Raw genomic sequence first — 25,385 nt, 5'->3', positions numbered from 1 at the left:
CTGACATTCTGGGATCCCCCGCCTCCCGCGGCGCATTCTAGACCTTGGTGGGGAAGATGACGATCGTCCGGCCTTGCTAGTCAGGACATGGGGGTGCTATTTCGAACTTGTGCCAGATGCTGCACTGGGGATGGCTTCCGTTTCGACTCGTACACGGGTTCCAAACGCTAGTGGCGCAGAAGATGGGATCTTTGTGTGCCTTGGAGGCTCAGTGGCATCACGCATTTCTTGCGATTGGGCATTCGGCAGATGACAATCCTGGGATCGACGCGTTTGGGTTCGGCGGAGTGTTGAGCCTGAGTCGGAGACTCATGACTCAGTATGTGTAGATGGGTAGAGGTCACTGTCAGTCTGTGTGGCTTCAGTCTTTGGGAGATCTGAGACGGTGATTAGGTAACGTCTCAGCCATGAGAGTAATGAACTTGGCTCACCGTAGCCTAACATGAGGATGATATTATGCCAAGGGCCAACGGTCTTGAAGACGGAACGGTCGGAGCCACTTGTTGGCTTAGCAGCTCCAGAGGGTCCAGAAGAATCCGTTCACGATCCGTGGACTGTACGTAATGGTCTTGTTGTGTCTTGGGGCTTGTGTTGGCTTAACAAGTGCCGGTATTAGTGCATGAATGGCGATCTTTAGCACCAACACATCACTCATCCTTCACAGTCATCAACCAGGGGAAAAGACACCAAACAGGTGGCCTCTGCAGCAGTCCGCCTTGTTCTCTGGTGCCGATCGTAAGGGTAATACCAGGGCAATTACCCTCTTTAATCTGGCCGGTTCAATAGCCCCCGAGACCGTGCGGAGGCGTTAAACTTTAGCGCGCGCGCTCATCATGTTGCACTTTAGGAAGGGAACCGGAGTGCTTGGCAAAAGGGGTTGGTGCGAGGCATGCAGGGACAAATGTTAGGGGACCATCGCAAGATGGCAGACACTAACAAAGGGTCACATAGATGGCATGTGTCTTCTGCAGAGGCTTGAATAATGAACTCTAGCCTACCCTTCAAGACTCGTACGAAATCAAAAGCGTCAAGATCTTCAGACGGAATGCATCGAGTCCGTCGACTAAACAAGGGGACTTGACGATACGGCAGCCGGCATGTGGGGCTTGACTCTTTAGCTCCGGGGCCGGAAGCGTTCCCCGAGTGATCGATCGTCGCCCGTCAGGGGCACTCGCTTGCGGGGGAGACGCCCTAGTGTTTCCAACTTGGGACATGCGCGCAAACCTACGCCTTGCGGTTCCTGCCGTACCCCGAATTAGCTACTGTGTGTTTGCTTCAACGGAGACCAACGGGTTGGGCAATGGCCAATTTTGCGATGAGGCTGCTAAGGGTGCTGAGATTCGGGTTGTTGCGGCTGACTCTTGGTGTCGAGAAGGGCAGCAACTGTTCTTATAGGCCAGGCTCCCGATCGCGTCGAGATAACTGAGCCGCTGTTGCTTCTTCCGAACGCGTCGAGATGATTCTGGCCCATTGCCGACGTGGCTGGTAGACGGCTCTGTGCCTTGCATCAATGGAAGGAGGGCTTGTGTCACAATGTCATGTGTCATTGGTTCTCATGTCAATATCCCATTGCTACAGTACCCATTGCGACCGTGATTACAACTGTCTTGAAACGGGATGTGGGTTAACCAATAACACGAAGACGACGACGTATCATCGCTTGAAATAAAGTTTTACGAGCATAAAAGCCCATAGAATATGTCCAAGTCAGGGGAAATAGCTACCATGGAAGCACGAGAATAGACAATGTGCCGTTTGACTACAGCCAAAAGTAGGGGTCCCCCAAGCCATGCAGATGCCAAATGGAGGCTTAATTGCTACCACATGATATCCATTCGCTTCGACAGGTTTGCTCGAGTCGACAAGCATGACGCAGTGACATGCTTGCCGCGGAATAATCACATTCACCACCACATCCCTTACTCGCCTTGTTCTCGCGAATGCTATCCAACCCAAAGGTGACATGTCGGTGAGTGTCCCACAGTATTGCTGACCGAGGGACGACAAATTATCCCCTTGCAGCTCATCTTCAGACGCGAAACCTTCCAAGGCTCAGCATTATCAGAGCCTCTCTTTGACAGACACCATATAAGACTTCGCAGCACTGATATGGAGGGTTTTAGAGCCTCCATATCCGCCACTAAAACAGCTAGCTTTTCCACCACGGGGAGGGGGTCCGAGCCACGGCACTTAAGCAAGCGGGCGGCGAAGTGAGTGGAGAGCGGCATGTGGAGATTTCCAGAAGCCGGCGTGAAATTGCCGGTTAGAGACGGAGTTGACTGCTCAAATACAAGCTCCATAAGGCTGAATTGAAGGGATAATGCCCAAAGAGCGGAGAACTTTGTGGATCCGGTAAAGTGGCTAGAATCTGTAGGGCCATTGCACCTTTCCAACCTCTCTTATGCTCGTGGTTCCAAACCAACATCTCTCGATGCCTCCATGTCCTAGTAGCTGGCCTGACAACCAGCCCAAACTCTCTAACCAATGCTAAATATTAGTGCGGAACCCTGTCGACTTGTTCTAATTTGCAGACTTGTTACCATGAACCGCGTACCAGGCCTCCCAGGGTGACAGGGGGCTTTCTGCAGTCTTGGCAAGTCCAATTTCTATGGGTCGTCGAGGTCGCAAGTGTACTTGATGCAGAGCAACTACACAGCTATGCACTGTATATACTTGCCACCAACCTAAAAATCTTTTTGTTGTTTTAAACTACCTACCTAAGCTTATACAATAGCACTCTTCTTAGGCAAGGTTGCTTGCGTTTACTTAGATAAATTAGCTATACATTCGGGATGACTTTAGACTATTGACAGCAGAGACACAGGCTGTGTTTGTAATGGCAAAGGCTAAAACACATCAAGTTCTGCCTCATTTGCAATCAGTGCCTCGTAGCTAGCTGGGGCTAGATAATAATGCTCTTGCATCCCCATTCAAAGGCGCCACGACATTCGAGTAGAAGACTTCACAAAAGGAGTCATGGCCAAAACTGTCGAGCCGCTCAATGTCATTGTCGAGATACCACTTCGCAGCAGAAGTGTAGTTGTTTGATTCGTACACTGCCATATCAGCACAGTCGTTGAACAGGAAAAAGGATGGCCCCAGGCCTGTGATTATGCGCCGGAGATGAAAGCCTATCTAAAAACCTATAAATTCAAAGTGAAATAGCCAAGTAAAAATGTATTACAACGGCATTGCGAGGCTCTCTAAACCTCCCACTTGGCCATGTACCAGTCAATCTCCTTGATGTGGGATTTGCCTCTCATTTCCCTGGTCTCATGTCTTATCTTCACACAAGCCGCTTCTGTCGCTCGGATCAAACCATCCGGACCTGAGCTATAAATCCAGGCTGTGGCGTCTTTGGCTTGTTCTCCATCTGCAGGAGATGCACTCGAAATGCGATCGAGGGCAAGAGACTGCCGGATCAGCTTGCCCGGGTCCATCCTGCCATCAGCAGAGCTGATATGAGTGATCAGTTTCAGATTCGGAACCGATGCTGCTGTTTCTTGCAGATGGAGCCATTCGTTGACATTCGCTTGTTGTCTGTGCCGAAGAGCCCAGACAAGAGTGAATCTGTTGTTGGTATCCTGCGCTCGAAACCTCAACCACCAAGTGACGAGACTGTAGGCACCGGTGACTCCAGTTCCACCCACAACACAGATGATGTGAGAAGCTTGTTGGAACGTTGTGTCTCGCGGCTCATACGGACCCTCCAGCCGCACTTTCAGCGTCGTAAAGTCGTTTGGATGAGGAACCAACGCCCCAACCTTCCATGTCCACTCCTTCTGACTCTTCTTTGATGCCTTGCCTGCCCTTTGAAAGAGAAAGACTGGCCCTGAGGTACTGGAAGCTGGGACGGCCGCTGTGAAGGCGTGGTTCTGAAGCTTGCTGACCGAGGGAATGTTGATGTAGTAGGTTTTGAGGGGAGTGAGAGACGACATGCCGGTTTCGGCGTGAGACTCCGGGATTTCATCATAGCTTTTCATGCTACGGGTGACAACAGGAAGCGAAAGCCTGTACCAGCCTTCTCCCGCATTCTCCAACGTCGCGTTGATCTGTTCATGCAACCCGCCGCCTTCTCCACGGAATAATCGATAAGTCCAGTCAACAACCCACAGACACAAGCCAGGCAACAAAAGATAGAAATCGGTGCTGGCGTGTATACTGGCCCCAACGAAGATTAGAATACTGCATACGACGTGGGTGTAATAGAAGAAGTTGTAGTTGCGTCTTCGGATCCAAGCAGAGGCGGTAATCGTGATGATGATGATAACGACGAATGCAGCCGCTCCGTTGTAGGTGGTGGTGGTGTACCACTCGCTCCGTCCTTCGCTCTCTTTAAGGGTCATGATCGGATTTCCGGTACTGAAGACCTCGTTTTTCCTCTCGTCGTCGTCGCTGGAAGGGTCGAGCGCATACATCTAGTGTTGGGATCAGCATATTGAGGACATCATGAGTTCTAATCGGAGGGAGACGTACAGCGTAAGCAACTCCGTGAGCCGCGACCACCAGCAAGAAGAGATACCCAACCACTTTGTGAGCGAACAGCAACGTGCTCTGATGTAGCTTGAAGGCTCGACCCACTAGGTTATTTCTCGAGACTGGTATGATTAATAGCCCCAAGAGGATATCGGCATAGTGGCCTGTGACACCAGTGATTGTAAGGCGGATCTTGGCTGAGTCCCAGTCCAAAGGATCTGTTCTGTCGCCCCAATATTTCCAGAGAGCGGGCCACCAGAGGGCAGCCGTAGCCAGTGTGACTGCAGCGATGAATATTGTGATGGCAACGCCCCCAACAGTGACATACTTGCGAAGAAGCGGAAGCTCAGCTGAAGACTGATGACTACTTAGAGCAAGAAGAGAGTGAGACGATGACCGCAGGTAGAGTGCAAAACCCAGGACCAGGACCATGCCGTAGAATATGGCCAAGTGATACTTTGTTTCTTTGTCGAGATAGTCTTCGGGGCATACAGTAGCGTAGCACGGCGCATAGGTCAGACCGATTGTGACTGCCCCAAGTACGACGGGGACGAGGAAGACAGCGAGACCTGGGATAAGACGCGACATGGCGACGGAAAGAATGGCCGGGTAAGAAGGGCGGTCAAAGATTGAGATTGCAGTTGAAGGAAATGGGATTGTTTGCTGAGTTTGTGTTGGACGCCAGAAAGAAGTGCAGACAACGCTTCCTTATCTATTGAACGAGTACTTCCAAATCTCAAGGGCATCAAGGGCAGTGAATCAATTTTTCTATACTTAGATCATGCAATCTCCAATAGACCAAGGCTTGAAAAACTCAAAGTGACGCGTATCCGCGTGGTCCGCGAGGCGCAGGCTCCATTGCTTCTATCCAAGAGACTCATTCAGCATTGGAACCTCAAATCATGTCTGACAGGGGCTTCGCAAGCCATTCTTGGCATCCAAACGTCGGGCATTTGGAGTTCGGACATAAACGACCGGGCATATCAATCAAGCTTGTTTGGATGCTTAAACGGCCGAGGTCCAATGAGGTGGTGGTAGTGGGTCCGGCCTCGGGGTATTGGACCGACGACCGAAGACCGATGCCGACTGGATGATTTCCTATTCTGGAAATGTTCCGGGAACTCATTGTATTCGGTGAAAAGGTCTTTATCAATGCCATGCGTGTAAGAACTACGTGGGTCTTATCTTGTTTTCACAAGGCAGACATACCATGCCTTTGCTGCGGAGCCCCTATTTCAGCCTCACTCGGCCATGGTTACGCCGTGATCCGGTATCATTCAAGCCCCCAGAGATAGCACGCGGCAGACGCTGACTGACCTAAGCCAAGAGGCTTGGGCCTCGTCACACATGCACTCGAGGTTATCCCTCAGCAGCTCACAAAGGTCTCGTATCTAACTTTAACAGCGCTTATTTATGTGACCAGGCACGATCTAACCGGTAATTATTTTAGTCTACTCATATTACATCTGATGAAGGCATCTCATAGAACGTAGCCGACACTGGAGCCATAACTATCGAGATACCTCCTCCCCACTGCCCTTAGCTCAGCATCACGATCTGGACGGACAAAGTTCACCCATTTTAGATGAAGAGGCCCTTGAAATTGGTCAATCACATGGAAAAGATCATCAAGGCCCAAAGGATCCGATATCTTAGTTACCAGGGCATCGTAGCTGTCTTTACTCGTAGCTATTAGTAAAAACAACGATCCAGTGGGTGTTTGAATTTGCAGACAACTCACCTAATAGAATTTGAGCCAACTTCCATTGTCTCGCATGCTTCTGTAAAATGACCCGAAGAATGTCTTGTCGGCGTGTGAGTTGGGCCGACGATGATGGGTTCGAAATGCCGCTTGCTTTGTTGTGCAAGTGGAAAAGCACAAGTAGGCCCATCACGATGATGCAAAGTTCCGGGTCAACTGCGAAGACAGATTCCTTGTCCCAATGAGAGATTATCTCAAATAGGCGATGGCAGGTCTCAAGATTTTCCCTCCAGCTCGCTTGAAACTGAGCTTCGTCAACTTGACGCCCGGGAAGACCGAGCATCATCTGTGTTGACTGTAGCTTGAGGATAGTCAATAGACGGCAATGATAGCTGGCCACTGATTCGCCACCAGCCACATCGCGCACCATCCGCAGGTAGTTGAAAGGCAATGATAATCGAATGCCGCAGAGGCAATCCTCTAGTTCTGAGATTCTCTCTTGTGTTGGATAGCGAGGATGTTGTCTACCACGGCGATGCACTGCTATGGCTTCTTTCAACAATGCGTTGACCGCGATATGAAGGCCAAAAATGTCCCTACCACTGACAGCGACAATCTCTTGGATCACTTTCCACAGATCGGCCTGGTCGGTAGGAATGAGTGTCTTGGCGCCATTTCGCGCGCTGGCTGTTGTTCTCGTCAGGTCTCCTCGCAACAACGCTGTGCCGATACTGTCAGGCTGTATCTGGCTGGGGGTTGCCATTGAGTAACTTAGGTGAGTGTCCAGCAGGTAAATACTCCACCATACGTGGCGCCATTCTTCGGCAGCCGCTTCGCTCAGAAGGTCCCAGCCGAAGGTTGACAAGTTAGACAGACTGTCGATTTGGTGGAGACCAAGGTGGTATGCCTTGCGGGCCAGATTCGAGATACAATCATCGATCTTTTGGCCTTGGTACTGATAGAACCCATACCAAGCCAGAAGACAGGCGGTTCGCCACTCGTTGAGGGCATTGGGCTCAGAGACGCTCGGGGCCAGGGCAGTCGAGGACTCAACTAGGGAGCTTAGTGCAGTGTCGAGGTCCATGTGTAGGGATGTTCCGGTGAGCTTGGCGGAGATGGCATACACAATCGATGCCAATACCTCAGATATTTCTCCTCCTCTTAGCTGAGTGGGGAGCGTGTGTAAGGGGAACAAGGGAAACGATGTGTTGACTGTAGATGCAAAGGTGTGGGCCCTGGATTCAACTTCAGAGTCCATCCAACAATGCAAGTGGCCTAGGTACTTACAGTTCATGGCGTGCTTCTTCAGAAAGCTGCGAGGAGAATGTATTCAGGATCTTGGCCGCATCGGATAATGTGCTCAGTGATTGAACCGGGGGATTGGATTCTTCTGTGGCCTCTGGCGTAGATGCTATATGCCATGTTACGCCGAAGCTTTTGTTTATGACAGTTATGCCCTGAGGGTCTGATGGAGAAACAGTGGGAGATGCCGTCGGTGCTGGTCGGCCAGGTCGTCGACTTGAGCCTCTAATGGGTCCTGGTTTCTTGCGTGTTCGCGAATAGGAGCAAGTGTGGCCATATGCGTCGCAAGCTGAGCATCGAGGTTGATTAAGATCGCCTAGAAAGTCACATCAACAGTCAGATTGCTACCTTGCTATGCGCCTCGATGGATCAATGCGTACATTTGATCTTGTGCCTATGCTGCGTCAGTTGATGCGTGAGACACTCATGACCCAACAACCCGGACTCACCTAATACATCGATCGCAAACCCTGCTTCTTCTGTTCGAGGCCCAACGGACTGGGTTGGTTGACTGGATTGACGCCCTTGTCACATCAGGGTCAGGATTGGACAAAGGAGCATCCATATCGAGACTCAAAGCTCGATCCAACCCAATAGAGAGCGGGGACGAAAAACTCAGATGATGAGACCCCTGTGGTCTAGAATACAGGGAGAAGCTCGGAGAACACTTCCTGCTCCCTGCGGTCTCGTAAGATCTCCCCATTTATGAATTGTCCCGGTATACGAGTCTGTCAGCAAACAGTGGCAGTGTTGGGCCGGACCACGTAAGAAAGAGGAAGACTGTGTGGCTTTTGATTTGCAGATCGCGGGGCGGGATCTCCGGTGAGCGGAGAGCGGAGTGTTGAGGTAAAGGCCGACACGGAGTTTCACCAAACGCCGGCCCAAATAACCAAGCCAAAATATGAACTTAACGATTAACTGATGGTGTGGCTATGGCTATGCATAGCATATCTATCCATATTTCTTCTTATCCCTTCTATCCCTTCTATCTAGGCCTGAAATATTTATTTTTTTAAACTGCTATGATTAGTTACGCCTAGACTTTCCAAACTAAAGATCATTCTACCCCTATTGAGGGCGCTTAATCAACTAACGTGGATAACTTCGTAGCAGGGGTTGTTGGTGCTATCCTGACTATTTGTTGCTAGCACTTTTTAACTATCCACTGGCCCGGCAATGCTATATGGTGGGCTTTTGTATTGAGGAGTAAGCATGTTTGTTGACTTGAGACTTGCTATTTCCAGACGATCAACTCTCACTCCAAACGTGTCCATGTCACGGGGACCTGACGAGACTAGGCAAAGCGTAAGGATGATACTAGGCAAAGCTTAAGGATAAGAATTACGGCAAGCTGGTATTGATTCATCATAAGAGGTACCTAAGCACTAGACGAGTCCCTCCTACTCCTAGTTGAAGCCTCCTTGCTCTCCACTATGATACTGGTCTGCTTCCGGATTCCAGGAGACATGATTAGAATGTTCTCGGTACTGTCATCCAGATGCGCCTCGGTGGAAACATGCGCCTCGTGGTCAACTCCGCTCCCAAGAGGCCTCATGCCCGACTTTTTGCTCTTCCAACTCTGCAAGGCATACTGCGAGTTCAAATTGTATGAAGCCGAAGAAGTGGCTGCTTTCGACTTTTCGGCAAAGTACTTGACGAGGGGGAGAGCGTTGGTATAGAGGCGATGATGATGCCCGTATTCGTTTCGATGATGGACCATAGGATGGCTTTCGAGGAGTCGAGGTAGTTCTTTAGGTTCTGGATCGTTTGGATTCGGATGACTTGGACGATGGTGACAAAGATGCCGAGACCGAAGAGGCCAAGAAGGACAACCTTTTTGCGAAGTTGGATCTGAGACTTGAGGAGGGCAGGGAACGGCAAGACCAAACTATAAGGCGTCAGCTGAGGTTAAAAAGGTTATGAAGAATAGGTAAGGGGTTAATTACACCATGACATCGAATAGAATCGTCAGTGCGGAAAAGCTGAGGTAGAATGGCACGGCGTCTGCACAGTGGCCACCTGTGATGCTCGGATCCCATTGCTTGGCAATCTGTCGAGAGTAGTTAGCGAATAGTGTACTATAGAGAAAATCATCTTCATACCGGAGTGCAGAGAAAGAGAAAGACACAGATAAAGGCAATATGTGCCATGCTGATGATGGCGGCGACGACAATGGCCGCAATGCGGTAGTTGCCGGGGAATACGCGCATGTACGATAGGAGTAGGCTCATTTTAAAGCCGTAAATACCGACAACATAACTAATCAGAGTTATTAGTATAAATGCTCCCACGGTGGTGCAGCAATACATACAATGGTGCCCCTATGTATTGCACCTAGTCCCCGTTAGTCGCCCAGAAACACCGGCGAGAAAGATTGTCACTCTTACCAAGCCAAACGTGTAGACATTCTCATCAGGCATGTCTTCCAGGCTCTTGAGACCTAGGCCCCATGTTGTTTCTGTCGTTCAATGAGCATCAAGGACCTTCAATATGTGAGGGCGACATACGGATAACAGTAGCCGTTGTGTATCCACAGATGCCAAGCTAAACACCAAAAGTCAGCCAGGATAGCAAACAGTGGAGAGAGGAACAAACCCAGGCAATGACAATCACCCAGTCATCTAACAGCCAACAACATCAGCAATCCAATACACCGGTTTGTTGGTCGAACCCTGCTTACCGTGGCCAAAAGACTTGATCATGAACCCTCTCACATAGAGCCTGAGACAAACGATGCACAGCGAGAGGGCCGTGAACCCTGTCGTTATACCCGTGATTTTCGGGCCATCAGTCGTCGTCCCCTCTGCTGTGTTGCGGACCCAAGCCATTGTACCACCGCGTTGGGATCTGCAAGGGAGAGATTGTGGAGAAGGGAATGAAAGATTCCAAGCCAACAGGAGGCAGAGGGGAGAAGCTTCTATTTGGTTGCCAAGTTCAGTTCGTCACCAAGAAAAAGATGTGGCAAAATCCCTAAGTTTCATCCCTGATGGCACTTTTGGTGCGCTGCATCGGGTTTCCATGACGTCCACTGCAGAAGAAATTGGCATCCCACGCCTAAGTCCGTGGCTTGAAGATTAACAAGGAGCCCTGCGGAGTCAAAGTGCCGGGGATAACTACCCATTGCCGGCGACCCAGGGCGCGTCTCGATTCCGCTGTGGCACGTAGCATCACCGTAGTTAGCATCGCTCCCAGTGCCATGGATACAAGGGGCGCAGATCCAAAGTCCACAAATGAAATAATGCCTCAAAAAATGACAGTTTTTTTTTCTGACGTTGCTTTGTTTACAGAGTTGTGGCTGCATCTGGTGCTGTAAGCTGTGTCTGGGGTCCTGAGTGTTCCCCTGTCATTTATGCAGCTAGTGGTGTGTAGAGCCAACAGACAGTTACAGCACTTCGAGTTGAGAGATTTAATCGAGATGCCCTGATCTCCCAGGTCCATGGACCGGGCGATGGCCTCTTTCGGGCAGGTGCATGAGTGATTCCGGCTAGGAGTTCGTATGCGAAAACCTAATTCTCTATGGAGCTTTGTTCAAGTGATCTTCATCCTCGCTGAGGTCAATCAAAGGGATGATCTGATTAGCGACCTGTCAAACCCAAGTCCATCCTCCAAATACGCGGCTGCTAGAGCAATTGAGGGCTAGACTTGGTCTCTGCTCTGATCCCGCTCGGCAAAGACGGATGGCTTCCTCAGCTCCTCTATCCTGCAGGTTACATTGCTTAGGGGGGTTGGAGCGCTGATCCCAGCACCAGCCTCTTGGCGAGCTCCCCGGAATACAGAGCATGGGTCAGGATCCCACGAACCAACCGATTGATTGAATGGTCCGATTCTCCGTAATTATACTGCCGAGGTGATCCAAGCACCGGACGTCAGCAGTAGATTACCTGGCTTGAACCAATTGTTATAGACACCTTCCGCCCACTCGAAACTCAAACCGCCATCCTCCTCCATTGGGAGCCCAACCCTCACACATCCTCTCACACAATGCTGCCCCGTATTGTCTCTTCCCTGCTCCTCTTGGCCAGCGGCTGCAGCGCTACGGCGTCTTCCTACAAGGCCAGCTGCAAGTGCTTCCCCGGAGACTCGTGCTGGCCGTCTCAGAGGGAATGGGCCCGCCTCAACAGCACCGTTGGAGGGCGGCTCATTGCAACGGTTCCACTGGGAACTCCTTGCCACGACCCACGCTACAACGCTGAAGAGTGTGCACACCTGCAGGATGAATGGCTCTATTCGTCGATCCAGTAAGTTTTCTCTTTCCCCCTGCATATGTCCCGTATCCATGTCCCCGGGTTAGGCTCAGCCACTGATACCACGCAGTATCGAGTCTTCATCCTCGGTGATGGCTCCCATCTTTGCCAATCAGAGCTGTGATCCATTCCAGCCCAGATCCAGGCCTTGCACCTTGGGCAACTATGTCAGATACGCAGTCGACGCCAGATCTCCCAAGGATGTCGCTGCGGCTTTGAAGTTTGCTCAGGATAAGAATGTGCGCTTTGTGATTCGCAACACTGGCCACGACTATCTCGGCCGTTCCACAGGTGCTGGAGCCCTGGCTGTCTGGACTCACAACCTCAAGGGCACAAAGGTCTTGAATTGGAAGGACAAGCATTATACCGGCAAGGCTCTCAAGGTTGGGGCTGGTATTCAGGGCCACGAGGCGCTTGCTGCTGCCAATGCTGCTGGTCTGGTCGTTGTCACTGGAGAGTGCCCTTCTGTTGGACTCGCCGGAGGCTATGTTCAAGGAGGCGGTCATTCGGCATTGAGCACTATTTTTGGTCTTGCAGCTGACAATACCCTCGAGTTCGAAGTTGTGACTGCTCAGGGTAAGCTGATCAAGGCTTCCAGAAAGGAGAACAGCGACTTGTACTGGGCTTTGAGTGGCGGCGGTGGCGGTAACTATGGCGTTGTCGTGTCCCTGACTGTTCAAGCTCACCCCGAGGCCAAGGTCAGCGGCGCCAAGTTCCTCGTCACTCCTTCCAAGGACAAGCCGGATCAGATCTACGACATCATTGACGCTTTCCATGCTGCTCTGCCTGATATCGTCGACTCTGGTGTCATGATCATCTACTTCTTTTCCGACTCTTTCTTGCAGGTGCCAGCCATGACCGCCTACAAGAAGTCGGAGGCGGAGGCCAGGGAGATTCTCAAGCCGCTGGCCAAGTCTTTGGCTGCCCTGGGCGTCACGTTTGAGCCAACCTTTACCGAGTTCTCCAGCTACTACGAGCATTACGACCACTACTGGGGTCCCCTCCCTGCTGGCAACATTCAGGTGGGCACACAGCTGTTTGGTGGACGCCTGCTGCCCCGCTCCAAGCTCCCTGACTTCTCGCCTACTGCACGTCAGCTCGCTGAGCTGGGTGTCATCTTCATCGGCGTCGGACTCAACGTCTCCAAGTTTGGAGGCAAGAACGTCAACGCAGTGCTTCCCCAGTGGCGAGACTCCATTGTTCAGGTCTCTCTCACTCTCCCCTGGGACTTCAACGCTCCTTGGGAGGACATGCTTGAGACGCAGCACAAGATCACTTATGAGGTCCAGCCCGTGATTGAGGCTGCTACACCCGGCGCGGGAGCGTACATGAACGAAGCCGATTTCCAGCAGCAGAATTGGCAGGAGACCTTCTTCGGTGCTAACTATAACAAGCTGTTGAAGATCAAGAACAAGTACGATCCCAAGGGTCTGCTGTATGCCACAGCTGCTGTTGGCAGTGAGGCATGGGAGGTTGCTGATAACGGCCGGATGTGTAAGGCGAGACGGTGACTCGCCGAGTGGGCAGATGAACTTTGAAGATGGACGCGATGGACGATCAATACGTAATAGCAAATGAATGCCATGTCTATCTTCGAGAGACTCATCACATCATCCCTTACCCACTTTGATGCATGCCTTGATCTTGGTCCACCCTTAATGACACCCACGCACGGAAGCAATACGGGAAGCCCGGGGTGCGATGGAATCTCTCTGGCGCTCCATAGACGCAGGGGGGCTCGTATGCCTAACCATTGACGGAAGAACCCAAGCGACCGGAACAGGGGCAAAGGTGGATGTCCCAGCAAAGGCGAAAGATGAGAGAAAACAACGGCAATCGATATTCACCATCATATTTCCCCGCCTTGCCGCCTGACGCGCGGTCTTATCAAGCTAGTTTAGACTCTACGGGCGGAACGTGTCAAACGCCTTCCGCACATCCCGCTCAACGGCGCGCGCCGGTTACATCGTTGACGCCTCGCCACGCAAGATAGGACCACAAGCGGATCGACGGATAGTTACCGCGTGCGGAGAGAACAAGGCAGGGATGCAGTTAAACTTTACGGCCCTTGTCTTGCAACCCCCACTAACAAGGTGCTTCTTTCAGGGGGCCCTGCAATGGCATCGTATCAGCACAGAATGAGGGAGTTCGTCCGCTTTAATTCATCTTGTCTCTCGGTACAATCCGTCTGCAAGGACGGCGATACGGGTCTATATCTCGGTCCGATGCCCTTGGTCCTGATTCCAGCGGCTCTAAAAGACCGGACGACGTCCTCGATTAGTTGCCGCGTTGATGAAACAGTCAGCTCGAGCGGGAGGCGGGTCAACGCAGCCTTACCCCAAGATTAGCGCCCGACAAGAGTCTTTGAAGACGCAATTCTCGTTCGAGTATTTTGCTTTTTCTTACAGCGAGCTTACAAAGCCAAGACGCCAACGTCCTAAGCGTGAAGACTACTGCATAGAGAGCAGCACTGTTGCATGGAATCATTTCAGGGCGACAAAGAGTTTGTCTTTGTGCTGTTTAAGGCAGACCAGAGCTTGTAGGGCAAGGTGCTTCGAGTAACTACATGAAGCCATCTCCTTGTTTGCGCGGGGATTGCCATTGGGTACTGAGCAGGGGTCTAGACCAATTATGATTAGTCTCTTCCTATATTCACCAAAATTGAGATAAGATATTAACCCATTCCTGTATTATTTTTATAGAGTCTTAGATAGGGCTCTAATAATGGGGGTAAGTACGCTTGGCGGTCCCCGCACAAGCAAGGAGATATGTCTTCGCTAAGGTGTGGTGCCGTTGTGGCGGGGAGTAGCGCGGTGTCAGCAAAATCCTAGAGAATCAAGCCATTGTCAAGGTTCCAATATCACGTAAGATCTGTCTCCAGTGAGGACCAGTCGATGCTAGAATAGTTCATAATGGTATGGAAACAGGGAAAAGGGTGCTGAGCATGGAGAAATGGGGTTGAATTCGAAGCCTTGATTTGGGTATCATGGAGTATAGGGTAGGTCGAGGTTTGCCCGTCTCTGCCGTTATTACTCCCCAGGCCACCATGTGTGTGGTACCATGCTCTCCATACGACAAGCTGGTCTTGAGAGGGGCGCAAGGTGGTGGTTGCCTTATTCCTAATCGCTTCTAGTCTTAGAAGTAAGCTTCAAGAAAGGGAAAGTCGAGGGGAAACTACTGTTTGCATACCAGTGCAGGACTTGACGAGCAAGTCCAGCTGTGTAACCACGCTTGCGAGACGGTAGTCGTACCACACAGAGACTAATGGGCACTAATTTCTTACTGTGAAGCTTTGGGCAGCCATTTTTTTTAAGGTTCACATGTCAAAAGCCAATGCGTAAAGGTTATGTCCACAATTCCTAGCTTTCCGACCTTAAATTGACCACCTTCTCCTGGGCCGAGAGACTCGAGGTAGTTGGGTTCTAGATTACTCTTTGGCCGGATCCCAATTTCCGAATGAACAGCTTCTGGAATTCGATAAGTCCGTAACAAACACACTGACTTGTTCCCAAGCGTGAAACCTGGCATGAGTCACCATCGGAAGCATGTAGAGGGTGGCTGGTGGGAGGGCTGGACCGTTGTCATACTTGGGATGATGAATCAGATGGACTGTCGATAGATTCGCACCCCATGCGAAATACCGTCCCCAACCAGTACATTCAGCGAGAAGTTTCGCGTAATCTCTGTGTATGTAACGGCGAAGATGGGCTGCTTCACCAAGCAGCACAAGTCTGTGCCGCGATTGGACAGCTCAAGCGAGCATTTGCAAGCTTCCGTCAGCTAGTATAGTTGTGGCTTGAAGCCTCTCACCATGGGCGGATACTGTGCAGACCTGAAGTGGCTGGTCGTTTCGTAAGCTGCGCATTGTCCAGGAATCGTGCGGGAATGACAGGGATGCTGTTCAAGCCTCAGCCAGGCGAACGTTGTGCTACGTTGGGTACCCTGGTAAGACTTGGTATGCCCGACTTAATAATTCGAAGCGGTGACTGTCACGTGGGCTTGGGTAACGACGCACTCTTGGGTGCCTTGGTTCACGGGCGCGTCGATTGGCCATCGTTGACTGTCGACTCGTCGAGACATGGCACAGCGGCATGCAGCACTGGCTAGGGATTTCTCCACTACTATACATGCCGCTGATGGGCTGGACTCATATCTTGTACTAGACAGTGAAGTTGAGGTACTGTGCCTATCCGACTTGAAATGGATCTAGCTCGGCTCTATTTGTACTTCAGGCCTTGGGCGACCTCATCTGCTAGCTTCCGGTTCAGTCCCGCCTGACTTTCTCGTTCTTGCATGAGATAGGCGCAGGAGAGGGATAGCTTCCACTTTAATGCAACGCAAAGCTGGCTAGACTGGAGAGATTCAATCACCTCTGATACCGACTAGGCCATTGCACATGTAACACCGGCAGCGACCAGCCGGCATGGATAGCCGACTGGAGGATGTAATCTCTCAGAACATCATGCCATAGGATACTGTGCTTACCTAGTGCCTCTTGTGTTCAATTGCCTTTAGTAACTGCCGTGCTCGTATGACATCGAGCCCAAGTCCACAGGTATATATGCCTCCATACTCCTCCATCCACAACCCACCATTCTCAGCCCGCAACCGAATCCCGGCAATACCATAAAAGCCCATTCATCCTTGTTTTAATAACTTGACAACGCAAACCACAGCCAACATGCCCAAGGCCGGAGATCCTCAGGACCTAAACACCGTCAAAGTTGATACGAGTGTCGAGAGTCCCAACGGTAGGCATATCTCTCTCTATAAAAGAGGGTGGTTTCTCACTCACACGGAATAGAGCTACGCAAGGCTATGGATTGGAAAATTGTTTCCCATGAACTCTTTAACGAGACAGACGACAAAGGGGAGCCTGTCAAGCTGATTGTCCCCGACGCACACGACATTGCGGGCTACCATATCCGCCTTCGTATCGAGTGGACCATGGACTTTTCCAGCAAGGAGCCCGCCGAGAAAGAATGGAAGGAAGGGCTCTTCATCGAGCGAGACGTGCAGCACGTGGACGAGGCAAAAGTCTTGGAGTACTGGAAGGAGCTCGGAGGAAGAGACGCCGTGTCTGGGATTCCGGAGGACTTTGCCCATGTACTTCGAATCCTTGAGGAGGGGGAGAAACCCAAGAGAGGCAAAGCCAAGTACAAGCTCCAATCTGTGGGATACTCTAAGGACGAAGTCGAATACTGGACTCGGGAGGCGTTCAAGTACAACTACCCTGAGCTTCTACAGGAGTGGGAAGAAAGAGATGAATGAACGGAGGAGAGCACAATCTCATGATTTGTTTATCATCAGGAGGAGCATGATTGAAATACATTGCAGGACTTAGGTAGTCAAATCTTAACACCACCTCAACAGAGCATCGAGTGCCCGAGCTTCTATCTTGCACCCTCTTCAAGAATGCCTAGATGCCCAACATGATCTTATAAGCTGACCGAGTTATTGCGTAGATATCCCTTGTCACCAATTTAGCTGCATATAATACCACTTGCAGTTGATGGCCTATGTGAGCGCATTGGTGGCGGCGCCGAGGGCCTCACTCTTGTTCACCCTATTGCTAGAGCTCTATCTGAGACCCTGCAAAACTTCGTGCAGTAAGGTTAGTGTCCCATCACGCCTTTCCCCAGCGTGATGCCGACCAATCCGACCTTTTCAATAGCTGTAGATCAATGCGAGGTGCAACCGCTATTAATTACCTTCGTTGTGATAACCTACAGACAGCCGGAATCACACAATCAGGGCGGAGGCCCCTTGCTCTTGGTCTCAATTCTCGCCCAGTAACTGAACGAGGCGAGCGAGGAACCGGTCTCAGGTTCGGAATGGGTATTTTTGCGAAGACAATGACGCCAGTGGCTGCGTGTGGAAGTGGTCGAGACCGACTGATAACCGGTACATCAGTGGCCGAATAGTTCATGCGCAGATTGAAGTACTATCTATCTGTCCTGCTGATCTCGTCTCATGTTGGTCTTTGCCATAGGTACAGAGGCACGAGACATACAAAAGCAGTCCGATGCTGGTTGGGGTCGTCCTTCGAGATCAAGACTTGTCATAAACATTGCAGTATAGGCTCCGTTCTTGACCCTAATACATAATCACTTGGAGTTCGTTACACTCTGCATTTTGCCCTAATATACCAACATCCAATATTCACCATTAAAACGCACTCATCCTTATCAAAGATGCCCTCTGACCGCCCCAGCCGTTCTCCGACACTCCTCGCATGGTATCATCGCCTCCTTGACAAAGACACGGTTAAGCCTGAAGACTTTGACGAAGATCTCTCAGAGAGCGATGATGAGAATTGTTCTCACAAGGGGTCCGAATATGACTACTATTACGAGCTCAAATCGAAACGAGAAGATCGCAAGGAGGAATTGAAAAGCAAGGCCAGACTTGCAGTTCAGAATAGGAAAGAGGAGGCCAGGAGATTTGAAGTGCAAATGTCAAGCCGCGTCAAGGAGATCTTCAACAGAATCAAGAAGGAGGAAGCCGAAAATCCCAAGAAGATCTACGAGAAAGAGGACATGTTTGTCCGAGGCAAGCGGTTCGGCCTCTACTCAGCCGACTTTGTCAAGCATGGCTTCACTGGAGGGTCCACGGACAAGCTGCCAAGAAATGTCGAATTCTACCATTACACCGACGTGATATACGGCCCCATGCCCAAATCGTTCCGCAAAACATTGTACGACGACGGGGAGCTCGAGGGCCATGTCGACATCGACGGCGTGCAGCATCACTTCCAAATGTTGGAATCGACCCGACGCGGGGGCCTCAAAAAGTTCACCATCAAGACTTCGAAGGGGGAAAAGCTGGTTTTCCAGTTTCTTGACAGTGATCATCTCATTTTGAGGACAAGTCGCAAACTGGCCTTTGCAGACCCTCGACCGGGGGGTTCTGCTGCCCCCGGGACTTTTGTCTTTTGCGAGATTGCACAAGGCGAGGTTACGGGAGTGCCACACATGTGGGATGATAAAGAGGAAGATTCAGATGATTCCGGATATTATTGATGGTGCTAGAGGGGGCTGTAGTTGCTACTAGCAAATACATATGGGTAAAGTGCAAACTGACACCCGTCGAGGAATACTGCGTCCAAACCATGCATTTGGTGCTTTCTACGATCAGAAAACTTAACAGCCCCATGTATATTCCATGTCACAGTGGCTGTCCATAAAGTCCGCAATCTCAGCTAAGCTGGTTACCCGGGCGCCGCATACCAACAAGAGACCTGATCCCTCGCCTCACTTTGACCGGAATTTCAAGAACAAGGCGAACAGTGCAGCGTGTCCCTGTTCTGCTCCTCTTCATTTGGCTGTGGCGGAGTCGGTTCCTTGTATTCATTGCTTTTTCTTGTCCGCGGACTCGCCTGCCCGTGAGAATCAAAATCAATTTACTTGGTGAGGCGCTTTTATGGGCCCCTTAATCTTGAGGGACTGAACGAGCGATCGTTTCAGAGGAACAGGAGGATTCGATTTGTCTATCAAATGACATCTCAATTCTTGCTTGGAGGCCGCCATTCTATCTTGCCCAGCACCCACGAAAAATTCGGACGGCGACCAAAACAGCCGGAACTCCGTCACTAGACAAATCTTAGCTGCTCATAATGTGGTTAGCACTGTGCTTCCCGAGACTATTGGAAATAGAGTCTTATCAGAGTTGCACTAAGAAAACGGGTATTCGAGATAATACTCTAGCAAGGCCACTAGCGTGAAATGCCACACCGGCCAAGAGGGGACAGTCGTTGGAATGGCCAGGCCTAGAACGTCACGATACATTCATGCCAGAAGGCAAATTTATGACTTTTTACCGTTGCCCTAGCAATTCCCCATTTTCTAGAGTCTCAGAACCATATCATTTAAACTTGTTGCTGCATATTTCTGCGACAAGGGATAGTCTTCAATCACCATCAGAGCGGGCAACCTCAACGAGCCACAATGCACTACCCCTGGTCCTACACCCGCCGCAAGTCACCCCCTCCACGCAGCCGCTCCCCGTCACTTCCATCATGGTACCATCGCATCCTCGAGTATCCAGACAACACTGTTTCATACGAAGACTTTGACGAGGACATCTCGGAGCTTTCGGAATCCGAATCCGAACCCAAGCACGGCGACTTTTGTGGATGTGGTTGTATACCCTATGAGGGGGGATCCGAGTGTGGTTCAGGATCTGACCAAGAAGGATCCGAATGCGACGAAAGCGAATCTGAGAGCGAATCTGACTCTATTGGATCTCGTGTGGGTTGCTCTGACTGGGATACATCTGACGACGAGCGAGACAAGACTCGGTCCCGCGCTGGGCGCGAATATGACCACTACTATGAGCTCAAAGAGCAACGAGAGCAACGCAAGCGGCAAATAAAGCAAGAGGCCAAAGATGGGGAATCGACAATGAAGGAGCAAACCCGGCAGACGGAACTGCGGATAGAGAAGAAGGTCAAGAAGGTCTATCACCGGGTCAGGCATCAACGTGGCCGTCGAGAGAATCTCGTCCTCCGAGGAAAAATATTTGATCTGGGCTCCCTCGATCACTGGCAATATGCATACCTTGGACATACTGTTCAATTCATGTCCAAATATGTCTCTTTTGACGATTACTCCAACGTCAGCCATGACGGATCGCCGAGTCGCCCCCCACCAGGTCAAAGGCCAGAACTCAGAGGTCAACTCTACATGCACGAGTCAACTGCTTGTTACTTTAGTGGGCCGGCTCCTCCTCCACGCCCCGGTCTCAAGAATTTTGTCGTCCGATATGGTAGTGGGGAGAATAGGATAATTTTCCAATTTGTTGACAACCACCACTTGATCATGAAGGTGCCCTGAGAGGTGGTGTTTGGCTGTCATCCTCGGAAGATGCCGCCTAACACTCCTAGGATTTTTATCTTTTATGGAGTTGAAGTTGAAGTTGGGTGTGAAGAGTGAGAGTCTAGTTAAGATGATTGGGCGCCTTGAAGATTTTGGATGGAGGGGCTAGTAATTAATAGGGAAAAGTCTTTGGAATTCATACAAAAAGATGCCTCACTTTTGCTCAAGTTCTTTGCTGAAATCGCGTTGTCCCGGTGTTGTTATGCGGCTAGAGAGATAGGAATGCACATATGGTTTTGTTGTTGACATTGATGACGTCTCTGAAACAGGGCATCAGCCATGATAACATAAAATACAATCATAGATTATCTTGAAGCTTCCTGCTCACGTCACGTAAGCAGCCAAGAAAAACTATCAACCTTGGCGTTTATCTCAAAGCGTGAATCAATATAGGAGAGTCTGGCTTGGGAAGCGATTCCTTATATTGGTAGTTATCCGTCGTGTATTAATAACCATCTCTTTTGCTAATGATCCATTGTGGACTCCTCATTGCTAACAATAATGTTGCCGCTTATCCTCGTGACTCTCAGGGAAATATGAGCTGCCTCAAGCAGGGAGAAGAACGGTTTCCTTCTTGTACTGGGCCGATAGCTCATTGACAGATATGCCGCGAGGAAGACCTGTCCAGATCCAATAGCTCACTCGGTAGTAGCAGCAAGGCTGTTCCAAAGGTTCGTACAGGGCAAGGCCCAAAAAGTGAAAGTGGAACTTATGCCCCCGATCAAGAATGAGCAAGTAGCAGAAACGGCCGTGGGCATCCTTCACGGCCATTGTGTGTCTTGCGGCTTGATCACATTCTTCTCGAGTTAACAGCGGAATCACCGCTCCATCAAGATGGGATATCACCGTCTCACCCTCAAGATGCTCATCCCAGTACAGGGGCCCTTCTAAGTCCGGATCGAGGACAACTGAAAAGTCACACTGACTTGCTTCGGCAGGATCACACTCTACTTCGAGTTCGAACACATAACCTTGCATCTCGATCCTGTGACCCATGGCCAACTCTGCGGGCAGGCTATCAACATTGATATTCGACCAGATTCGTCTGATGGAGGCGAAACATTGCTTTTGGAGCAGATCATCATCCACTTCAAGGATAAAGTCTCCCTCAAGTGAGGCCCAGCTCCAAGAAGGTGCCATGTAAGTGGTCGATCGTTTTGTCGGCGAGCCAGCCGCCCAACATAGCGCCGCTGGCAGATGGGCACGCCACAGGCCGGCTAAATAGTCATCAGCAATGGAGAACCCGTGAGATTGCCCAAAAGACTGCACAACTCCAGAGAATTCTATCAGCCGATCTGACTCCCTTGTGAGTTCGGTCCTTACATATTCCTTAACGCGTTCGTACCATGTAGTACAGAGGCTGTTGGGGTTGTCTGGCATCGTGCTATCCTCCTTCATTTCCTTGGCTTCTTTCCACCACAACCCGCGAGAACACATCGGCGCTCCATTCGGACGGATTTCGCATGCTAGCTGTTTCCGACAGTGCCACCATAGCTGACGGCTACCGAGTATGAGAGATCGTCTGGAAAGATACCATTCCTGGTATACCCGAGCCGGAGAACGCAAGGTGCAGTAGGCGACGTCTTCATAAAATTGGTTGTCGTAGATGAGCTGAAATTCTGTGCCACGGAAAGTGATCTTCTCAGGCACTAGCAGGTTGGGTTTTCTCCTGATGAAGCTGCTCCCAGAGCTGCCAGACGCTGTGGCTGAACATAGGTTGAAGAATGCGTGCCCATAAACGAGTTTCATATCTTTTGCTTCCCGCGCCCAGTCCTCGGCCGAATCCTGAATGATGCATAATGAGTCTATCCATATGTAGTGAAATCTTATATCACGACATAGGCGGATAGCTTCTCGGTAGGTGTTGGGAAGCTGTTCTAGCGGTAGGCTGGCCTGAAATTCGCTGACATTACTCTCGAGGAGCTTGATTGTTTGGACCTTTCCCCAGCAGTGGGAAAATGCCACATAGGGCGCTGAAGCTTCTTTGTTGGATGTTATAAGCCTGATATGGCCGGCATCAACTATATGGATTAACCGGGTTGGACGGTAGACCGGGTGAAGGACTAAGCATTTCTCGTGCTCTCTGCTGCATGTTTCGACCCACGTGGTTGCCAGCTTGGTGAAGGCTGGGTTATCGACTGACATAGCTGGTGCATGATACGGAATTGTATCGCTTTGGCCTAAAGAGAGGAGTAAGATGATGGTGATCATTCGTAACAATACCGAGCTCACAATACCCGAGTCTCTCCACAGCTGAAATCTCCAACAGTATGCCGGACCATCAAGCTCCTCCGTCTGAACCAGTGGGCCGTCTAGAATGCTACCATCATCTTGGATCCGAAGATCTAGGTGGTATTGAAGTCTCCTCGCGAGGCAATGTGAGCGATACAAGAGCCATGATTTGCTGTTTTGGATCGTCCCGCAGACGTAACATCCAAGTTCGGCCGCGCTTTCGACATGGTGGCCGCTTTGGTAATGAGGTCGCCAGCCGTAATTCAGTCCCCCTGTAAGAGCCGAATAACACACAGAGCATAGAGTTGATGGTTTAGGACCACCAGTCGACCGTCTGAAGACATGGATTCAAGGGCGAGTGGGTCTGTCTTTCATGGATGTTCAAAATTGAGAGGTGGGAAGGGAGGTGAACAATATCTGACTCACACCGAGACTTTTCAAAGCATCAAGAAGAAAAGTTGATTCCAGGACGATGCGGGGTAAGTAATCGACACGTATCATCAATCAATGCTCGGCATGTTTGCTATTGTAACCAAGATTTCACTGGTTGAAGCAAGACTATGTGCAACTTCATCGTCCCACGCTGTACCACGAGTTACGCGGCTGACCATCTAGACTCAAATCACTCATTTAAAGGTCTCTACTACTTGCAACATGAAGGGACATTGTCAAGCGAGGATCCTCATGCCATTAATAGGCGAGACTGAATCTATTTATGTTTTTTACTACCGTGACTGGTGGTTTCTTTTGCAGACATCCCCAACAATATACCGATACTGCACATGAAATGCAAACAGTTGAATGGCATTATTACTAGTTTAGCAAAACATCTATTGTCGACCTGGTGGTGAATTAAGTAAATGGATAAAAGAACTCGACCATCGTCTCCACTTGAAGCCCGAAACGCCCGTGTTATACCCTAAAGTCAGTTGAATTCCTTTCGTTTGTGTAAGTTATGACGATGAGCCTTTTCGAGATCCTGGCGGGCTGAAGAACCCGGGGGTAGGCAGAGGTTGCTTCACCTCTTGACCCAAGTACTCGGGCTTGGCAGCTGCGGCATCAACGATTGTCTTGACTCTGTCGTATAGCTCTGGCGCTTCGGCGCGATCTCCAGGCTTAATCTGAAGAAGACGGTCGTTAATAAGAGTCACCAGATCTCCGAGGGCAGTCCCATCTTTGCACAGGGGATGCTCTCGCAGGTGTCGAATGGCTTCGGTAACTGCTGGATGAATTTCTGTAGATTGGTCCAACTCGCGTGAAAAGAAGTTGCCTTGTGAAACCGGATCGTTTTGTGCTTTCCTCTGTTTGTAGAATCCTTCTACCGCTGCGCAGTTGTACACAAGCCAGACGGTGAATTCAAGAAACATGCAGCCCGCCGGCCACATATCGTACCGGCGAGGCCTGGGCTTGTTATTCCGTTGGTCCTCGTCTGCCTCGGGTGCTTCGTAAGAGACTGTCGATTCCGCGGTGATTGTTGCTGATTTTCTCAAGTCAGTCGCCTCTTTATGAAATTTGGAAACGCCCATGTCTGCAAGAACCAGTGTTACCGCATGGTCCCCTTTGGGTTCTTCAAAAACAAGGATGTTTTGTGGCTTGATGTCGCCGTGGCGGATGTTGCGGTTGTGGAGTGCACGAAGGCCATCGACCAGACCTAGTATTTGCCCAAGGGCCCATCGGATGAGGTTTCGTGTCCTGGGGTTGGCGTCCTGTTCTTCCCAGAAGTCTCTCAGCGTGCCGCCATTCGCCCAAGGAAACAGAAGGTAGTAAGCTGATCCCCTTTCGCACGAGGCCAATAGAGAGATCAGGTGCCTGTTCTGTAGCCTTTGGATGATGTCTAAGTTTGTCTTCTCTCTGATGAAGTCCTCCTTACGGTGAATCTCCTTAATGGCGATGTAGGTTTCGTCATCTCCCTGAGAGTAGGTCAGTGAATTATCATCGTGTTGTGGGTCTAGAATTACCTTGAAGAGACAATGATGTGCTGGGTGCAGTTTAGCCTTGTGGACCACACCCATGCCGCCTTTCGCATGTTCCGTCTCACACTCCGTCAATGGCAAGGGGCATTCCGGATCAAGCACAAAATGCCACCCAGGCTTGTCGAGGATTGGCGACTGAACCACCCATTGCTTCTTGAGAAATGTTTCGACCTTCTCCCCTTGCCCCCATGCCATGGATGAGGGGAACCTCTTATTACCCCCTACAGAAGCGAGTACATTGTACTCACTGTCATTGTCGTCGTCATCGTTGCGGCAGAGTGGGAGATCCTCGTCGGTGATGCCTTCTTTGATAAGCTGCACTATGGCCGCAGGATCCTCCATGAGGACGAGAATACAAAAGACCCTCTTCGCTTCTGAGGCAACTTTTTGAGGAAGATGAGGGGAGAAGACCTGTGTTCTGAATGGTAACTCGGCTTGAATGTTGTCAAGTGTAATCCTGTCTAATTCGTCCGCTGGTAAGAATTTGGGGAATCGAGCCTCAAGCGGACATGTGCGCAGAGATTTGTTCAGTTGCGTGTACAAACGCGCCATGGTGGATAGGTGATTTCGTCCAGACAAT

At 50.5% G+C, this 25,385-nt stretch overlaps 9 protein-coding genes across 9 annotated transcripts; 4 read left to right on the top strand and 5 right to left on the bottom strand.

Annotated features, from left to right (window-relative positions):
• Positions 1-3,203: 3,203 nt before the first annotated feature.
• On the bottom strand, positions 3,204-5,064 carry MRS44_011557 (uncharacterized protein; the record flags this gene model as incomplete). The annotated part of the gene is made up of 2 exons (XM_046270758.1): positions 3,204-4,418; positions 4,477-5,064. 2 exons carry the CDS (start codon positions 5,062-5,064, stop codon positions 3,204-3,206), a joined length of 1,803 nt encoding a protein of 600 aa, XP_046134728.1.
• An 892-nt stretch (positions 5,065-5,956) lies between these two features.
• Positions 5,957-8,045, bottom strand: MRS44_011556 (uncharacterized protein; the record flags this gene model as incomplete). The annotated part of the gene is made up of 5 exons (XM_046270703.1): positions 5,957-6,165; positions 6,218-7,413; positions 7,466-7,796; positions 7,861-7,874; positions 7,930-8,045. The coding sequence occupies 5 exons, from the start codon at positions 8,043-8,045 to the stop codon at positions 5,957-5,959; spliced, it is 1,866 nt and encodes a 621-aa protein (XP_046134729.1).
• Positions 8,046-9,079: 1,034 nt separating this feature from the next.
• On the bottom strand, positions 9,080-10,308 carry MRS44_011555 (uncharacterized protein; the record flags this gene model as incomplete). Its single annotated transcript, XM_065619776.1, has 8 exons — positions 9,080-9,368; positions 9,427-9,530; positions 9,583-9,739; positions 9,792-9,814; positions 9,868-9,938; positions 9,988-10,024; positions 10,076-10,101; positions 10,161-10,308. 8 exons carry the CDS (start codon positions 10,306-10,308, stop codon positions 9,080-9,082), a joined length of 855 nt encoding a protein of 284 aa, XP_065475848.1.
• Positions 10,309-11,461: 1,153 nt separating this feature from the next.
• On the top strand, positions 11,462-13,235 carry MRS44_011554 (uncharacterized protein; the record flags this gene model as incomplete). Its single annotated transcript, XM_046272630.2, has 2 exons — positions 11,462-11,718; positions 11,795-13,235. 2 exons carry the CDS (start codon positions 11,462-11,464, stop codon positions 13,233-13,235), a joined length of 1,698 nt encoding a protein of 565 aa, XP_046134731.1.
• Positions 13,236-16,405: 3,170 nt separating this feature from the next.
• Positions 16,406-16,995, top strand: MRS44_011553 (uncharacterized protein; the record flags this gene model as incomplete). The annotated part of the gene is made up of 2 exons (XM_046280973.1): positions 16,406-16,475; positions 16,529-16,995. The coding sequence occupies 2 exons, from the start codon at positions 16,406-16,408 to the stop codon at positions 16,993-16,995; spliced, it is 537 nt and encodes a 178-aa protein (XP_046134732.1).
• A 923-nt stretch (positions 16,996-17,918) lies between these two features.
• Positions 17,919-18,746, top strand: MRS44_011552 (uncharacterized protein; the record flags this gene model as incomplete). The annotated part of the gene is made up of 1 exon (XM_046270730.1): positions 17,919-18,746. The coding sequence occupies one exon, from the start codon at positions 17,919-17,921 to the stop codon at positions 18,744-18,746; it is 828 nt and encodes a 275-aa protein (XP_046134733.1).
• A 924-nt stretch (positions 18,747-19,670) lies between these two features.
• On the top strand, positions 19,671-20,558 carry MRS44_011551 (uncharacterized protein; the record flags this gene model as incomplete). The annotated part of the gene is made up of 1 exon (XM_046283333.2): positions 19,671-20,558. The coding sequence occupies one exon, from the start codon at positions 19,671-19,673 to the stop codon at positions 20,556-20,558; it is 888 nt and encodes a 295-aa protein (XP_046134734.1).
• A 588-nt stretch (positions 20,559-21,146) lies between these two features.
• Positions 21,147-22,745, bottom strand: MRS44_011550 (uncharacterized protein; the record flags this gene model as incomplete). Its single annotated transcript, XM_065619775.1, has 1 exon — positions 21,147-22,745. The coding sequence occupies one exon, from the start codon at positions 22,743-22,745 to the stop codon at positions 21,147-21,149; it is 1,599 nt and encodes a 532-aa protein (XP_065475847.1).
• Positions 22,746-23,785: 1,040 nt separating this feature from the next.
• Positions 23,786-25,357, bottom strand: MRS44_011549 (uncharacterized protein; the record flags this gene model as incomplete). Its single annotated transcript, XM_065619774.1, has 1 exon — positions 23,786-25,357. The coding sequence occupies one exon, from the start codon at positions 25,355-25,357 to the stop codon at positions 23,786-23,788; it is 1,572 nt and encodes a 523-aa protein (XP_065475846.1).
• Positions 25,358-25,385: the final 28 nt, after the last annotated feature.

This window comes from Fusarium solani, assembly GCF_023522795.1.
Source record: "Fusarium solani strain SB1 chromosome Unknown bctg00000007, whole genome shotgun sequence".
Taxonomy (NCBI): domain Eukaryota; kingdom Fungi; phylum Ascomycota; class Sordariomycetes; order Hypocreales; family Nectriaceae; genus Fusarium; species Fusarium solani.
The sequence above is the reverse complement of the archived record's forward strand: the minus strand, read 5'-3'. Positions and strand labels throughout refer to the sequence as shown.